Consider the following 18,565-nt stretch of genomic DNA (forward strand, 5'->3'; position numbering starts at 1 on the left):
CAAGACCCATGCAGGTGGCATCAGTCTGTGGCTGCTGATCAGTGGTCAGCAAACAGTGGCTGGCCAGCAGCAAGCAGAGTTTGGAACAGAATGGTCTGAGCTTCCAGTGCTGAACACTGACCTCGGGTTAGTCTCTATCGTGGAAGCTGAATCTCCTCTCTACAGGTTCTACACCCTGGTTGGCTCAAGAGGATGGATGTCCATTGCTTCCTCAGGATACAGATTCTTCCATAGATTGGAGATGGATTTCCAACGCTCCTTGAAATTGCAGGCAATCAGTCAGGCCATTCAACAGACCAGTCACAGGCATCTGCTCAGTATATTTATCCTGGCCTCCTTATTGTGGTCCTCATCCAAACTACCCTGGGCCTTCACTCCGTGGGGTTGTCACTTACTTTCATTGTTCTGTGCCAGTATGATCTGCTGATGCTAGGTGTCTCATCATGTGAGACATACCTGCCACTCATGGTGCTGAAGCCACCCAACACTGTACTGGAGGGGTCTCTCCTTCACAACTCCTGGTCCTCAGATGTTGGACTGGGAGGTATCTGGGAATTGTGCGATAGCTTTGCGGGATCTCCTATCATTCTGTCTTCTGTGGTGAGAGAAGGAAGCTGGGAACTGGAGTTTCAGTTTATTTAGTTTAGAGATAGAGCGCGGAAACAAGCCCTTCAGCCCACTTAGTCCGCATCGACCAGCGATCACTGCACATTCACACTATCCTACACATACAGGGGACAATTTACATTTATACCAAGCCAATTAACCTACAGAGGTGTACGTCTTTGGAGTGTGGGAGGAAACTGAAGCTCTCGGAGAAAACTCACGCAGGCCACGGAGAGAACGTACAAACTCCGTATAGATAGCTCCCGTAGTCAGGATTGAACCCAGGTCTCTGCGCTGAGAGGCAGCAACTCTACCGCTGCAACTACCGCTTCTAAGGAGACACTGATTTGGAAAGTGGCAGAATTTGTAGTGTTTTGAGAGGAGAAGCCAATACAGGCCAGTATAACTTGCCTGTACTAAAATGGATTAAATTGGTAATGCTGGTGATCTGCCCAATTAGGTAGAAGCTTAATTTACTTTCACCCCAAGGAGGAGAAGATTAGCTGCATGATACCTTCGTTAACTATGACTTGAGATCCTGCACAAAATTACAGGCTGTGGTAATCTAATTGGCACCACATGCTCTTCCTGTCGAGTGAGACATTAGGACTCGAAGGGACTTCCTTTCATTTGCTAAACTTAGTAACAATTCTCTGCCACCGCCTCCACCATTGACTGTATGTGTTTGTCTATCTCTCTATCTACCTGCCTTTGTGGGAATGTGTGTGGTTATTGTCCCTGAGTTTATGGCAATGACGGAGTGTTGTAGGGTAGCTAGAGCAATGGTTGTTATGTGTGTGTCTGCCTGTGTGTGTGTGTGTGCGTGTGTGTCTGCCTGTGTGTGTGTGTATGTGTGTGTGCGTGTGTGTGTGTGTGTGCGTGTGTGTCTGCCTGTGTGTGTGTGTGTGTGTGCGTGTGTGTGTGCGTGTGCGTGTGCGAGAGGTGGAACCACAGTGAACAGTATGGGAAAACTGCAGCCATCATCTGCCTCCATATTAACTGTGGGCGGAATCCTGGCAAACCTGATGCAAGGGACATCTACAAAGAATTCAAAAATTCAGATAACCAGCCTTTCCAGTTGTAGAAAGTGTTTTATAGAGTTATACAGCAGGTAAACGGGCCCTTCCGCCAAACTTGCCCACGCCTATCATCATGCCCCATCTATACACGTCCCACCTGTCTGTGTGTGGCCCATATCCCTCTGAACGTATCCTATCTACGTACTTGTCTAAATGTTTCATAAATGTTGCAATGGTACCTGCCTCAACTACCTCCTCCGACAGCTTGTTCCATACACCTACCACCCTTTGTGTTAAAAAGTTACCCCTTAGGTTCCTATTAAATCTTTCCCCTCACAAACCCATGTCCTCTAGTTCTCGATTCTCCTACTCTGAGCAAGAGACTGTGTTTACCCAATCCATTCCTCTCATGATTTTGTACAACTCTGTAAGATCACCCCTCATCCTCCCATGCCACAAGGAATAAAGTCCTAGCCTGCTCAACCTCTCCCTGTAGCTCAGTCCCTTGAGTCCTGGCACCATCATTGTAAATCTTCTCTGCACTTTTTCCAGCTTGACAACATCTTTCCTATAACCTGGTGACCAAAACTGAACACAATACTCCAAATGTGGCCTCACCAATGTCTGGTATCTGTAACATGACCTCCCAACTTCTATACTCAATACTCTGTCCGATAAAGGTCAATGTGTCGAACATTTTTTGACCCCCCTATCTGTGGTGATCTACAGATCACCCAGTCTACCTGTGATTCAAGGAACCTTTACCGTTTTCGTCAGATTTGGCCAGTTGTGATCAAAGATCAACAACGTGTAGCATTAACTTAGATTATCCCATTGCACTGAAGCCGTATGACTCTAGCTGTTCTCCTTCTCCCTTGTCCTCATTCATCGTCTTCCATTACATCTGCTCTAGACAGGCTATCTGTACTGAACAAACCTTCATCACCCTGTGGCAGCCAACACCATCACCACTGGTGTCATTCAGTTTCTCTCGTCTCCCCTCTATCACAACAATCCCCTTTGTTCTCCCCATCCCTCCTCTTTCCCAGCAATTAAAAACATGTTCATTTTCCAACTTTTCCCCGTTCTAAGGAGAGGTCATCAACCTGAAATGTGAACTCTGTTTCTCTCTCCACAGATGCTGAGTGACCTGTTGAGCATTTCAAACATTTTCTGTTTTTATTTCTTGACCATGTGTCCAAAGAGGGCCCTCCTCCATTGAAGGGTCCTTCTCCTTTTCTACCTGATCTCACTCCTCCAACTGCTGGATGACCCCAAGCCTCCTAATGTTCCACTTGTGCAGAAGTAGTAGACAATTATGAAACATGAGATCCTCTTTGGGGAGCAGCTCACGGGTACGCCAGAATACTAAAGATTCCAATGGCTTTCTCCGCTATCCTACTGATGGTCCGTTTGCAATCATAAACTGACAAGAGTTAGAAGCCAAGGCCCTTGTTGAGCGTGACAGGCAACATTCAGCGGGCGTAAAGAATCATGTGAACATAACAGTGGCCATGAGAAATCCTTACCACACCCTGCCCGATAGAATGGCCACGGTCTAGAAGCTCTTGCAGTTTGAGAAGAGCTCTGGGTTCTGAAGGAAAATGCCAGGAGTGCCTTCTATCACCCCCATGGGAATCTGCCTGACCACCCTATATATCTTCTGTGCCTGATTATTTATGTTCTCTTCAGCAGCGACAAACCCCCTTTCTCTGAGAGATATCAGAAGGTTGCATTGCCCTCCTTAAACCTGCAAGGTGCAACAAACTGGGTCTTCAGCACTGGACAGTCTACATCACTGGAATAATCCAGACACCAGGACCTGTAGGGTAACTAAACTCAGGGGCAATATGATTTGTTCCATGGACCCGCCTCTAGCCTCTTCCCTTTAGATCCCTGGCATTCCTACCCTGCCTCTGGTACATGACCTGATGCTTGTGTCCCACCCCATGGAACCACCCAAGAACAAGCATCCATTGTAGGGAGGTTATACCGGGAGACAAAATTGCTGGAGAAACTCAGCGGGTGCGGCAGCATCTACGGAGCGAAGGAAATAGGCAACGTTTCGGGCCGAAACGCTTCTTCAGAGATACCGGGAGAAACTACAGTGTGTCTCATCCAAAGCTGCTGAATTATCAGACAGACTCCAGAGTTCTCTGCAACAATTGTATCAATGTATAATGACATTTATACACAACCCAGTCGCAATTAATATTGCAAGTTTCAAACATGCTCCGATGTTTGGATGTTTGCAAGTGACCAAGAACGTGGCTCAAGAAGAATCATCGTGCATCAGTGTCAGCTGCCAATGCGCTGAACACGTACCGCACAATGAATAATGTTACGCTGTTGGCATCCTGTATCCAGACATCTGGTGACCTGGCATGATCACCACTGGAAGTGCCAACTCAAATTCCCCAAGCTGACTGACTGACTGAAATTGATGTGTTCTTGCCATTTCCTTTCAAAATAATCAACATATTTAAACTGCGTTGCTCGATTCATTTTATGGAAAAATATTTATAAAATGTGCTTTAATACTATCTACTAACCCTTGCCCGTAATTTGTCCACTTCATAACATCTTTCAGTTTTCCCTTCAATACTTGCTGTACTCATTCTTGTAATTTAATGTCAGATTGTCACAAGCCTTTCTGTTGCACTTTTATTTCCCTTGACATCCAGGTATCATTAACTTTGGATGTCCTACCATTTTCCTTCACAAGACCATGCCTGGTTTCAACCTGGTCATCTCCCTGAATCCTCCTTTAGCTCCAATCAACCTGTGCCAGGGTTCTTTCTTAAATCAGCAACATTCGCTCTTTCACAATTGAGCAATTTCTGATAATTTCAGAGCCTCGTTTCCAGAATTTACTTGAATGATGTTGGGATCACTGTTGAGAATATATCCCCCAAATCTTTACTTAGAAAGCTCAGCTTCCATCACGGTAGCATTACATGTAAAGGTCACTCTATTTAATGGATCTTACCTTAAAATTCCACCACAGCAAATGCAACCAAAGGTAACCAAAATCATTGATTGTAACCAGTTCAATGCTCATAACGCAATCCTTACATATCATTTTCAGATGCCTTGAAGATATCAGTATCTAAGAATGATAGGTGATTTACCTGAATGTGCAGTGAAAGGCTACCATTTATCACAGATTAGCTGAATTACCACTGGCCATTGTGAATTATTGATCCCTATTGAGAAAATGCTTTATTCATGAACAGATCAGTACCTGTACAATATGTTTTCTGTGTCCCCTTGAATTGGATTCATGCAGTCACCACTTGCTTCGGGAATATATCCATATGCATTGTAAAAGTTCTCTGCACTTTTTGCGATGATTGCAATGCCATCCAGCACCCTTTGCCGTAAGCTCATCTTCCATCGCTCCGTCATCACACTGATTAAACCCACAGGGAATTGTTTTGCAACCTGTTCGGGGTTGCCAACAGCAATACTGGAGACTATCCAAACATAGGTTGGGCCTAGGAGATCAGCCTGGTCAGCCATTTCAAAAAGGTACTCAGCTTCCTGTCTCGAGCAATACAGAATCAAAACTTGTGCATCAATCTGCTGGAGAAGCCATTTCGTTTTGGAATTGTTGCCATCTCGAGTCATGTCAAGAGTAAGAGTCTGGAGAATTTCCCATTCAAAATTGCTGCTATCAACAAGAACCCTAATCTGATCCAGAAACTCCAAGTATCCAGGGAAGAAGCTGGTGATGATGGCAAATCTCCCCCAGTCATACTCTTCCATTACTTTGAAAATGACCCCAATTTGATGTTCCATGGAAGCCCCCAGCTGGAGGAATGAAGAGCGATGGGCCTGGAATGGAAAAGGAAAATGAAACACACTCAGCTGACAATACAAACCCCTCACTCTGAGGCCTACGCCTCATTCAGACGCCCACGATGTTTGAGGCCTACCCTTCACTCTGAGGCCTACCCCTCACACAGAGGCCTACCCCTCACACAGAGGCCTACCCCTCACACAGAGGCCTACCCCTCACTCTGAGGCCTACCCCTCACTCTGAGGCCTACCCCTCACACTGAGGCCTACCCCTCACTCAGAGGCCCACGATGTTTGAGGCCTACCCCTCACTCAGAGGCCCACGATGTTTGAGGCCTGCCACTCTGTCAAACACTGTCTGGAACCAGCCACTTTGACATATTCCATCTCAGGACATATGTAGATATCCTGATGGGATATCTGAGATAGTTGTGTAATAATAATAATAATAAATTTTAATTATGGGCGCCTTTCAAGAGTCTCAAGGACACCTTACAAAAATGTTGCAGGTAGAGGAAAAACATGTAAGGGGAATGAAATAAATAGTAGAGACATGACTAGTACACAAAGTAAAGACAGAATTCAATACAAAACACAATATGAGGCAATTAATGCACAGATGAAAAGGGAGGGGGACGTGGGGCTAAGGATAGGCAGAGGTGAAGAGATGGGTCTTGAGGTGGGACTGGAAGATGGTGAGGGACACGGAATTGCGGATCAGTTGGGGGAGGGAGTTCCAGAGCCTGGGAGCTGCCCTGGAGAAGGCTCTGTCCCCAAAACTGCGGAGGTTGGACTTGTGGATGGAGAGGAGACCGGCTGATGTGGATCTGAGGGACCATGAGGGTTGGTAGGGGGAGAGGAGGTCAGTGAGATATGGGGGGGGGGGGGGCAGGTGGTGGAGGGCTTTGTAGGTGAGGACCAGGATTTTGTAGTTGATCCGGTGGGAGATGGGAAGCCAGTGAAGTTGTTTGAGGACTGGAGTGATGTGATGCCAGGATTTGGTGTGGGTGATGAGTCGGGCGGCTGCGTTCTGGACCACTTGGAGTCGGTTGATGTAGGTGGAGCTGATGCCAAGGAGAAGTGAGTTGCAGTAGTCCAGTCGGGAGGAGATGAAGGCATGGATGAGTCTTTCAGCAGTGGGAGGTGTGAGAGAGGGTCTGAGTTTGGCGATGTTGCGGAGATGAAAGAAGGAGGTTTTAATGACATGGCGGATGTGAGGCTCAAGGGAGAGGGTGGAATCAAAGTTCACGCCAAGGTTGCGGGCCTGGGGAGATGGGGAGACAGTGGTGCCGTCGATGGTGAGAGTGGGGTTATTGATTTTGCTGAGTGTGGCTTTGGAGCCTATGAGGAGGAATTCTGTCTTATCACTGTTGAGTTTGAGGAAATTATGTTGCATCCAGGTTTTTATAGCTGACAAACAGGAGTTGATATGGGAGAGGGGGGGGTTGTGGGGGGATTTGGTGCCGAGGTAGATCTGGGTGTCGTCAGCGTAACAGTGGAAGTCCAGGTTGAAGTGGCGGAGTATCTGACCAAGGGGGAGGATGTAGATGATGAAGAGGAGGGGGCCGAGTACGGAGCCTTGGAGAACGCCTTGAGTGACTGCGGCTGTAGCAGAGGTGTGGTTGTGGAGAGAGATGAAGTGGGATCTGTTGGAAAGGTAGGAACGGAGCCAGCTGAGTGCAGAGCCTTCAATGCCGAGGTCTTTGAGTCTGGTGAGCAGGATGTTATGGTTCACTGTATCGAAGGCTGCGCTCAGGTCGAGGAGGATGAGGATGTTGAGGGAACCAGTGTCAGCAGAGGTGAGGAGGTCGTTGAGGACTTTGAGGAGAGCAGTTTCTGTGCTATGGAGGGAGTGTAGTAACTAGGACAGTTGTACCAGTCTCTATATGACAAGCATGGCCATCTGGTGAGCAAGACTGCATTTTGCGACAGATCAACCGGTGAAGGTAGACAAAAATGCTGGAGAAACTCAGTGGGTGAGGCAGCGTCTATGGAGAGATGGAATTGGCGACGTCTCGGGTTGAGACCCTTCTTCAGACTGATCAGGGTCTCGACCCGAAATGTCGCCAATTCCTTCTCTCCATAAATGCTGCCTCACCCGCTGAGTTTCTCCAGCATTTTTTGTCTACCTTCGATTTTTCCAGCATCTGCAGTTCTTTCTTAAACAGGTCAACTGGTGAATATGTTTTATTCATTGTAATATTGTCCATTGAACAAGACTTAATCTTCAAGGTGGCTAAATGGTGAATAAGTCTCACACTGTGTGACAATGTCAGGTGAGCAAACTCCCCTGTGAGACTGTAACTGGTGTTTAGCACTCACTCTTGTGACACTCTCTGGCAAATCAGACTTACTTGGCTGTGAGAACATCTGATGAATAAGATGGAGCCTGAGATTCTGGCAAACAGGGATCACACTGTTAATACAAATACACGCTCCATGTCACAGCCTGGAGATGGAACATATTCTGCCAGATAGTCTCTTGTAAACAAGACATGCTTTTTCAGACTCTCAGATGCAGGCTGGGGAGCAATGCTCTTTATCTAATACACTTGGGAACACGAGTGTTAGACGACACAGTTTATGACAATCATCCATAAAAATCTGTCCAGTGCACTAGTCGCGGTGAAAAATTCTTCCTCTCAAATACAGAAAGGGGAACAAGATTTTCACAGTGATAAATTTCCCAGTACACAAGCATTTGTAGCATTCCTCCACCTCCACTCTAGAGATACACGGCATTGCATCGGGAATGCTGGAAATATCATCAAGGATGCCTGTCATCCTGGCCATTCTCTTTTCTCTCTCTACATTTGGGAGATGATACAGGAGCTTGACTTAAGAACAGTTACTTCCCCACTGCTATCAGACTCCTGAATCAATCAGCTCGTTCACACACAACTTCCTGGAAGTGCTAACACTATCCACTCATAACTTCACCTTATTTGGTTATTGCACCATTGCACATTAATTTTCTGTGCGCTACATTCTGCTGTTTGCATTCATTGTTGTATTTATTATTATTATCAGAAAAACTGTTTACTTAATGAGCTTCATCCAACAAGGAATTTCATTGCCCCCGGGCATATATGACAATAAGCTAATCCAATCTAAACTAAACATTGGCAGACTGATGATTCAAATAGATATTGAATCTGTACTGGAGGCAAGGAATAATGGTTATTTTAATAATATGTTGATCTGAACAATGGTTGTGTTCTAAACTCCAAAATGTAAATGTTGAACGTATTCAATTTTTGAATCTACTCCCTAAATCTGACTTTTTTTGTATAGCATTTGCAGTTCCATGTTTCTTCAAATGTTCCTTGTTTGGTAATCCATTCATTCCTGGAACCACCAGAGCCCAGGTGCCGCCAGAGTTGTTCACAATAGACTAATAGAGTCATTCACATCGGAATAGGCCTTTCAGCCCTTTGTCCACACCCTATCCAATCAAGTCTTATCTGCTCATGTTTAGCCCATTTCCCTCCACACTTTTCCTATCCACGTATTGTCCAAATGTCTTTTAACTGTTATTTTTGTGGGCCTACTCTAGGTGTGATCTTACTAGAGTCTTGTGCAGTTACTCTGTTTGCCAGCTTTTTGCATATTCGCTCAGCCTATCAATATCAATTGCAAAAACTGTAATCTCCTTATAATATGCTTTTTCACCTACTTTCACGCAGTCTGCAAATTTGGTTATGGTACATTTCTGTTTCATACCTCATCATTAATATATTTCAACTACAACAGATGCTCCGTAGAAAGCATTTTATCGAGAGGCATCGTGACTTGGTTTGGGATCAGCTCTACTTGACCACGTGAAATTGCAAAGAGTTTGTGGATGCAGCCCAGTCTATCACACAAACCAGCGTCCTCCTTCCCCCCATTAATTCCATCTACACATCATGCTGCCTTGGGAAACTAGCTGGCATCATTAAGGCTCGTGTGCACACTACTCGTTTCTTATTCTCCCCTATCCCATCAGGCAGAAGATACAAAAGCTTGAAAGCATTTACCACCAGATTCAGGAATAACTGCTTCCCCACTTTTAATAGACTACTGAACAGTCGGATCTCTCCTAAACTAAGGGTTTAGTCCCGATCTCCCAATCTGTTTCATTGTCAGATGCTCAGTAGAAAGCATTTTTTATCTAGACTTTCTCTGTAGCTGTAACGCTGTAATGCTGTAACATTATATTCTATGCTCTAGTATTTTTTTATTTGCACTACCTGTTGTACTTATTGTATGACATGGTTGCACTTGTGCATGGTACGATTTGGCAGGACAGCACACCAACAACTGAGATCTACTGAGATAAAGTCTTACACTGTATCTCAGTAGATATGACAATAATAAACCAATACCAATATTGTAAACAGGGAACGAAAGAGGGAGAGAGAGAGAAAGAGAAGGTAGGAGAATGTGACAAGTAATACAAGGAGAAGTTTTGAAGGTAGTTAATCAGTTGTATGGAACTGAACAAGAGGCTGTGACTGGAACTTACCTTTGGAGTCAGCACAAGAGCAGAGCCTCTGTTCATCCCTATGATTGGCACTGACATGTGAGCAGAGATGAAGTCCAGAATTAACGTCACAGCCTCAGATTCAATGACGTCTTCGAAGATAATGGCATGGATCCTGGATTTGGGCAGCACCTCACAGATGTTTGAGATTAGGCTGCTGGGATTAGTGTTGTTCAATATTATTGTGATAGTGTTGATTTGTACAGGCAAGTCTTGGAAGATATCTCCATTGAAACTACCCTTGTTTTCCATGTGGTACCAAGAGCCCCCGAGTAGAACAGCTATATTGACGGCAGGTGGGATGGGTTCCTTGGCGAAGGCGGACTCTGCCATATACAGGAAGACGACAGTCTTCAGCATTTGATCCATGGTAGAAACCAGCTGTCAGACTCGCTAAAGAAAGACAAGAATTGTCCAGTTAGGATAAACCTATAACAATATGCATTTTAAGCAGTTGGTCTTGTGGAAATCTGGATTAGATTTAGATTCAGATTCATTTATATATACAACAGGGTCCTATGATATTTGTTTTTTGCACAAAACTCATAGGGTTCACATTTACATGGTTGTGATAGATACAACAACTGCAAGGACACATGACAATAAACTCACTTGAACTTGAACTTGAACTTGAGTGGGTAATAACAGAATGGTGCAAATTTTGAGACAAGGTTTTTAATTTCTTCCTGTACTCCGTCTCATTGTTGGTCCGGCCAACACCTGTGGTTTACGAATAAGGGTTGTGAATATGTGGAATTCTCTGCCTCAGAAGGCAGTGGAGGCCAATTCTCTGTTTGCTATCAAGAGAGAGTTGGATAGAGCTCTTAAAGATAGCAGAGTCAGGGGATATTATTTACTGCCGCGTTAATGAGTGTTTTGCAGTATTGTAACACTACTTGGTACAAGCGTCTGTCTACTACTTCTAAACCAGCTGTCAGACTCGCTAAAGAAAGACAAGAATTGTCCAGTTAGGATAAACCTATAACAATATGCATTTTAAGCAGTTGGTCAGTGGCAGGTAGTAAATAGGACTGTTCGGTGAACTTTTGTAACTTGGTGGGCGGCAAGACGTGGCCACATCTGTGTACTGCCGGGGTGAGATCTGCGATATGATTCTATTACCAGGTTGTATGGAATACAAAGCATTTCACTGTACCTAGGCACATGTGGCAATAGAGTATAACTGAATTAAATCACTGAATCATTGAATCATTGATCTCATGGTGTTGTAAACAAAAGGGAAAAAACAAATATAAAAGCATAAACAATCAGTGGGCCAGGCAGCGTCTGTAGGGAGAGGCAGAGAGTTCGTTTTTCAGGTCCATGACTTTAATTGGAACTTAAATTGTTTTAAGTTGCAGAGGAGATGGGGGGAGGAGGGAATACAGAGAATGTCTGTGATAAACTGCAGTCTAAGAAGATCCAGGCTATATGGAAGGCATTGGTGCCCTCTAGGAGAGGATGACAAAAGTTTTTTTTATCACAGTTGAGATGTTGGGACGGGGTGTAAATAGAAGGAGATGAACAAAAGAATATATCAACGCTGAAACATTGTGATACCAAGCACAAAGGTACCAAGAATCTGAAGCAAAGGGGAATGCTGGAAACAGCCAGCATCAAGGGAGAAACACAAAGTTAACAATGCAAATTGCTGTCAATTTGTCAGAGATGAACAGTTCCGATGCAAACTGGAAAGGCTGGTGATCAACGCAGGTTCCTAGTTCAGTCCTGCAGGTTTAATGTGCTGAGATAGCAGGTAAGATGCTGCTCATTGAGGTAATGCTGGGCTTCTTTGGATCAGTAAACAAACCAATGCTACAGTGGTCAGAGTGGGATTGAGATGGGGGGTTAAAGTGACAGAAAATTGGAACCTAAGGGTCAAAGTCTCCTTGGCAGATGGGCTGGAGGAAAACCTGAGATAAAGAATAGGAGACTTGTGGAAATCTGGATTAGATTTAGATTCAGATTCATTTATATATACAACAGGGTCCTATGATATTTGTTTTTTGCACGAAACTCATAGGGTTCACATTTACATGGTTGTGATAGATGCAACAACTGCAAGGACACATGACAATAAACTCACTTGAACTTGAACTTGAGTGGGTAATAACAGAATGGTGCAAATTTTGAGACAAAGTTTTTAATTTCTTCCTGTACTCCGTCTCATTGTTGGTCCGGCCAACACCTGTGGTTTACGAATAAGGAGTAAGCAATTTAGAACGGAGATGAGGACAATTTTTTTCACACAAAGTGTTGTGATACGTGGAATTCTCTGCCTCAGAAGGCAGTGGAGGCCAATTCTCTGTTTGCTATCAAGAGAGAGTTGGATAGAGCTCTTAAAGATAGCAGAGTCAGGGGATATATTTTACTGCCGCGTTAATGAGTGTTTTGCAGTATTGTAACATTACTTGGTACAAGCGTCTGTCTACTACTTCTAAATCAAAACTGCTCCAACAAATAAAAATGTGCTCAAAGATTGTAGGTCAACCACTACAAAAATTGTATCTATCATCCTACCTTAAAAACATACTAAGGATGGCCATTAACATATCCTCTGACACCAACCACGTTCTGAATAGTGAGTACAATTTGTTACCATCAAACCAGAGATATAGGGTTCCAAAATTTAATAAGGTTAGACTGAGGGGCTCTTTTGTGCACCAGGCAATCCTTGAACTAAACACGGCGCTTAATCCCAGATCAAACGTACGCTGACGGGCCATAAATGTGGTCTACTGTTATTGTAATGTCTTGTCCAATGTGGGTATTTTGGGATCCTGTCTTGATATCTTGATGCGTCTTCTTTCGCCCCCTTGTCTTTTTTGTGATGCTGTAAACAAATTTCAGACTCGCTCTGACAATAAAGTATTATCGTATCGTATCGTATATGGGGAGAAGGCAGGAACGGGGTACTGATTGTGGATGATCAGCCATGATCACAATGAATGGCGGTGCTGGCTCGAAGGGCCGAATGGCCTACTATTGTCCATTGTCTATTGTCTGTCCCGCTGAGTTACTCCAGCATTTTGTGTCTACCTTTGATTTAAACCAGCATCTGCAGTTCTTTCCTACTCATTATGGTCAATGTTAGAGCCACTGGGTGATAGTCATTGAGATAGGTCACTTTACTTTTTCCTGGGGACTGGAGTAATGGAGGTTTTCTTGAAGCGGGCGAGGACAGTAGACTGGTGAAGTGAGAAGTCAAAAAAGTTGACAAAGACTGTGGCAATTAATAGGGGCACGATGTCAGAACCCGTCCAGGGGCTCGATCTGGGTTGGCCGCATTCTGAGAATTTATCATGATGGAAGTGACTTCTACCACCACAATGTATGGGAGTGAGCCGGCAGGTGCTAGTGGGGACGCGTTTTGGTGCAACATTGTTTGCCAGTTCAAAATGACTAAAATGTATTCGGAAAGGAGGACAGGTAAGACCGCAGTTCAGAGTGGTTGTAAAATAGCCTCATCGGGTCCTAATGATGAATATTTCTATTCACTCCATCCATTAGCGATATTCATTGGTCGCCTAGTGGCGCAGGTTTTAGGTAAAGCTTATTAGGTTGTGGATCGGACACAATCAGTTAATAAAAGCATTACATTTCCGTTTAAAAATTAATTATGTTTTGAGTGGTGGAAAGCTGTGTGAAGGGCAGGAACAGATGGTTCTGAGGGCTGGGTTATAAAATAATACACAGTGCCTCATGGATTTTTAAAGGCTAGGGTTTATGGCATGGCTACAGAACAAAACTGCAATGGAAGTACATAAATAACAAAGAAACCCCAAGCAAGACCATAGCGCAGTGTTGTGCTTCAGACTATGGGAATGACATTGAGGCTTCAGACACGGAATAGCACAGATTCATTCCAATAGGGTGGTGGGATTAGCAACTGTTGGATCTCCCAGTTGTTACCCATTCTAACTTACCTTCCCATTCCCATACTGACCTTTTTGGCCTGTGCCTCCTCCATTGCCAGAGAGAGACCGCATGCAAATTGGATGAACAGCACCTCATAGTCCACTTGGGGAGGTTAAAACCCACCATGGTTATTGAGCTCCAATTTTAGGTAACAATACCCCCCCCCCCCCTCCCCCCCATCATATTTTCTACTCCTTCCTCTTTTCCCCATGCCCCACTGGGATGCACACCCATTTCTTCTATTATGCTATTCCTCTGTCCCTTCCACCTCTATCCCTTCCTCTGGCTTCACTTTTCACCTCTCCATATCTTACAGCCGTTTATCTCCTTTTCATCTCTGGCCATTGTCCACCCATCTGCCAATCAACCCCCCCCCCCTTCCCCCCCTCCCCTCACCTGTATCCTCCATCACTTGTCTGGCTTTGTCCCATCCCCACCTCTTTTCCAGCATTCTCCCCCTTCTACAATTCGTCCAAAGAAAGGTCAAAACAGGATCAGAAGACGTAGAGTCCATGTGGGTGGAATTAAGAAACTGCAAGTGTAAAAGGAACCTGATGGGAACTATATACAGGCCTGCGAATAGCAGCCGGGATGTAGGGTATCAATCAATCAATCAATCAGTTTTATTTGTCACTTGCACATAAAGTGCAAGTGAAATGAATTTGCCAGCAGTGGTACAATGAAAAAGAACACACAAAAACACAATAAAAATGTAACACAAACATCCACCACAGCATTCATCACTGTGGTGGAAGGCACAAAATTTGGCCAGACCTCCTCCATTTTCCCCCGGGTACAAATTACTTCAGGAGATAGAAAAGGCATGTAAGAAAGGCAATGTTACAGTGGTCATGGGAGATTTCAAAATGCAAGTAGACTGGGAAATCAGGTCGGTGCTGGATCCCAAGATAAAGAATTTGTAGAATGTCTACGATATGGCTTTTTTAGAGCAGCTCATGATCAAGCCCACTAGGGAAAAGGCAATTCTGGATTTGGTGTTGTGTGATCAACTAGACCTGACTGGGGATCTTAAGGTGATGGTTCCAGAGGACTGGAAAATCGCAAATGTAACTTAAGAAGAGAGAGAGGCAAAGTAAAGGTATTTATATCGTCTGACTTCAGTGGGTGGTAAGATTTTAGAGTCCACTAGACAGTTGGGTCCCTGTCACACGGGGGGCCTGGTCCCCCAACACAACCCGTTCCCCCAAAGCAGATTTTAGAGTCCATGATTAAGGTTGATGTTTTGGGTACTTTGGAGCACATGATAAAATAGGTCAAAGTCAGCATGGCTTTGAAAGAGGATATCTTGCCTGACAAATCTGTTAGAATTATTTGAGGAAGTAACAAGCAGGATAGACAAAGGAACATCAGTGGATGTTGCTTATTTGGATTTTCTGATGGCCTTTGATAAGATGCTGCACCTGAGGCTGCTAAACAAGATAGGAGCCCATGGTATTAGACAATAGACAATAGACAATTGGTGCAGGAGTAGGCAATTTGGCACTTCGAGCCAGCACCGCCATTCAATGTGATCATGGCTGATCATCGCCAATCAGTACCCCGTTCCTGCCTTCTCCCCATCTCCCCTGACTCCGCTATTTTTAAGAGCCCTATTTAGCTCTCTCTTGAAAGCATCCAGAGAACCTGCCTCCACCGCCCTCTGAGGCAGAGAATTCCACAGACTCACCACTCTCTGTGAGAGAAAGTGTTTCCTCGTCTCCGTTCTAAATGGCTTACTCCTTATTCTTAAACTGTGGCCCCTGGTTCTGGACTCCCCCAACATCGGGAACATGTTCCCTGCCTCTAGCATGTCCAAACCCTTAACAATCTTAAGTCTGAAGAAGGGTTTCGGCCCGAAACGTTGCCTATTTCCTTCGCTCCATAGATGCTGCTGCACCCGCTGAGTTTCTCCAGCTTTTTTGTGTACCTTAACAATCTTATATGTTTCAATGAGATCCCCTTGTAAATCTACGCTGCACTCCCTCAATAGCAAGAATGTCCTTCCTCAAATTAGGGGACCAAAACTGCACACAATACTCCAGGTGTGGTCTCACTAGGGCTCTGTACAACTGCAGAAGGACCTCTTTGCTCCTATATTCGATTCCTCTTGTTATAAAGTCCAACATGCCATTCACTTTCTTCACTGCCTTTTGTACCTGCGTGCTTGCTTTCATAGACTGATGTACAAGGACCCCCAGATCCCGTTGTACTTCCCCTTTTCCCAACTTAACGCCATGGACGTATTAGAGGCGAGGTATTAGCATGGATAGAAGATTGGCTGACTGGCAGAACGTAAAGAGTAAGAATAAAAGGGGCCTTTTCTGGTTGGCTGCCTGATTAACTGGTGATGCTCCTCAGTGGTCAGTATTGGGTCTGCTACATTTCACGTTATATGTTAATGATTTGGATGATGGAATTGATGGCTTAGTGACCAAATTTGTGGATGATACAAAGATAGGTGTTGAGGAAGTAAGGAGTCTGCAAAAGGACTTGGACAAGTCGAGAGAAGTGGCAAACGGAATACAGCGTAGCAAAGTGGTGGGGGGAATTAAGGCGTACACTATTTTCTAAATGGGGAGAGGATTCAGAAGTCAGTGGTGCAAAGGGACTTGAGAGTTCTGGTGCAGGATTTCCAAAAGGTTAATTTGCAGGTTGAGTCAGTAGTAAGGAAGGCAAATGCAACGTTTGCATTCATTTCGAGAGGAATAGAATATAAAAGCAAGGATGTAACGCTGAGGCTTTATAAGGTGTTGGTGAGGCCACATTTGGAATATTATGAGCAGTTTTGGGCCCCATATCTGAGGAAGGATGTGCTGCCGTTTGAGAGGATCCAGAGGAGATTTATGAAAATGATCCAGGGATTGATTGGGTTAGCATATGAGGAGCGTTTGGTGGCTCTGGACTGAACTCGCTGGAGTTTAAAAAGATGAGGGAGGATCTCATTGAAACCTACTGAATAGTGAAAGGCCTAGATAGAATGGATGTGGAGAAGAAATCTCAAATTGTGGGAAAGTCTAGGACCAGAGGGCACAGCCTCAGAATAAAAGGACATACCTTTATCATTGAGATGAGGAGGAATTTCTTTAACTAGAGGGTGGCGAATCTGAATTTAATTGCGGCAGATGGCTGTGGAGGCGAAGTCATTGGGCATTTTTAAAGCAGAGGTTGATAGGTTATTGATTAGTAAGGGCATCAAAGGTTGTGAGGGGAAGGCAGGAGAATGGAGAGACAAAAATAGAACAGCCATGATTGATTAGCGGAGGAGACTCAATGGGCCGAATGGCCCAATTCTTCTCCTATGGCTTATGGTCTTATAAAATGTTACCTATCCATGTTCTCCATAGATGCTTCTTGACCCATTGAGTTATTCCAGTACTTTGTGTTTTTTTTTGTAAACCAGCATCTGCAGTTCCTTATGTCCACACCTACTAATTCTAGTGGTTAAGGTTCTGTTACAAGAAAAAGAAGGACACACTTCCATTTATAGCACGAGTCCAAAAAATCCAATGAAATGCAAATGACAAGGGCAAATGTAAGGAGATGTGTTTGAAATAAATTAAGGACAAGCTGAAACTTAAACTCTGCGATAAAAGGTGGCACAGACTGATTCTACTTAAAGAACACGGGGTTTTATCATGGATAAAATAATAATAATTTTCAATAATTCAGATGTTCCCAACATCAATGTAGGAGCACGGGATTCATCATGATAGGATCCTATACAATCTGGGCAGCGGCACTCAAAGAGGAGAGAGGAGCTGAACTAAGAAGCGCGAGCTGGAAAAAAGAACAGACTCAAGTTCAGGGTGACGAATAATGTACTTGAGGGCTGTAATCCAAAGACGTTGGGTGGACAAAAACTACACACAAAAAAAAAATTCTGCTTGCAACAAGACCTCTGCTCCAATTGGTCTGCTGACTAGGGTGCCCTCTATCCAGGTTGTATGGGATCGTGTAGGATATTCCCAAGTTTCCAGTGCTACCACAATTGATGCTGTGAGCTGCTGAATTATTTTTATGCGTGATAGCCCCATAATTTTTAAGTAAAGGCAATCTGTGCCACCTTTTACCTCAAAGTTAGAAGTTCCCGACTTGTCCTTAATTCATTTCCATCATATCTCCCTTCTTTTGCCCTTGCCTTTCGCATTTCATATTTTTTGCATTCTGAAAGGTGAGCAGATTTGTTCCATTCCAGACCCATTGTCAGCAAACAAAAGAGGCAGCAGCCAGCCTCCACTTGACATTGCGTCGAGGGGGAATAAATGCCAAATGGGAAAGAGCGTTAGAGGATCTGGACATGGGGGAGATACAAAGGAAATGGATCTGCTCAGGAAGATAAACATCAACATGACTGGCCAGGCTTAATATCGCTTCAGGTTTGTCAATTCCAAAGAATTGCAATCTGCAAAGCAGATAATAAAGGAACTACAGATGTTGGAAATCTGAAATAAATACAGAAACTGCTGGAAACACTCAGTAGATCGGGCAACATCTGTGAAACACCGAACAGAGTTAATATTTTAGGCCAAAGACCTTTTTAACAGAATTGGGGAAATCAGAAAACAAGTTAGTTTAGAATTCCAGGGAGGTTGGTGGAGGGGTGATCTGGATAAAATAAATATCTCTGATGGTGTGACAATTTCAGGTTTGTTCATAACACAGTGCTGAAGGAAGAACAGATCAGGCAGCATCTGTG

General features: G+C 44.2%; 1 protein-coding gene across 1 annotated transcript in view; it reads right to left on the reverse strand.

Moving 5' to 3' along the window:
* grin2c (glutamate ionotropic receptor NMDA type subunit 2C) overlaps window positions 1-10,306 on the reverse strand; it is a 51,615-nt gene extending 41,309 nt beyond the window's left edge. The window contains exons 1-2 of the mRNA XM_033043976.1: window positions 9,934-10,306; window positions 4,870-5,462 (exon numbers count right to left, since the gene is read on the reverse strand). Of these exons, the coding sequence (XP_032899867.1) occupies window positions 4,870-5,462; window positions 9,934-10,284 (944 nt within the window). The 5' untranslated portion in view covers window positions 10,285-10,306. The remainder of the gene's footprint in view (window positions 1-4,869; window positions 5,463-9,933) is intronic.
* Between the last annotated feature and the right edge of the window lie 8,259 nt (window positions 10,307-18,565).

The sequence above is a fragment of the Amblyraja radiata genome, chromosome 26, assembly GCF_010909765.2.
Source record: "Amblyraja radiata isolate CabotCenter1 chromosome 26, sAmbRad1.1.pri, whole genome shotgun sequence".
Classification (NCBI taxonomy): domain Eukaryota; kingdom Metazoa; phylum Chordata; class Chondrichthyes; order Rajiformes; family Rajidae; genus Amblyraja; species Amblyraja radiata.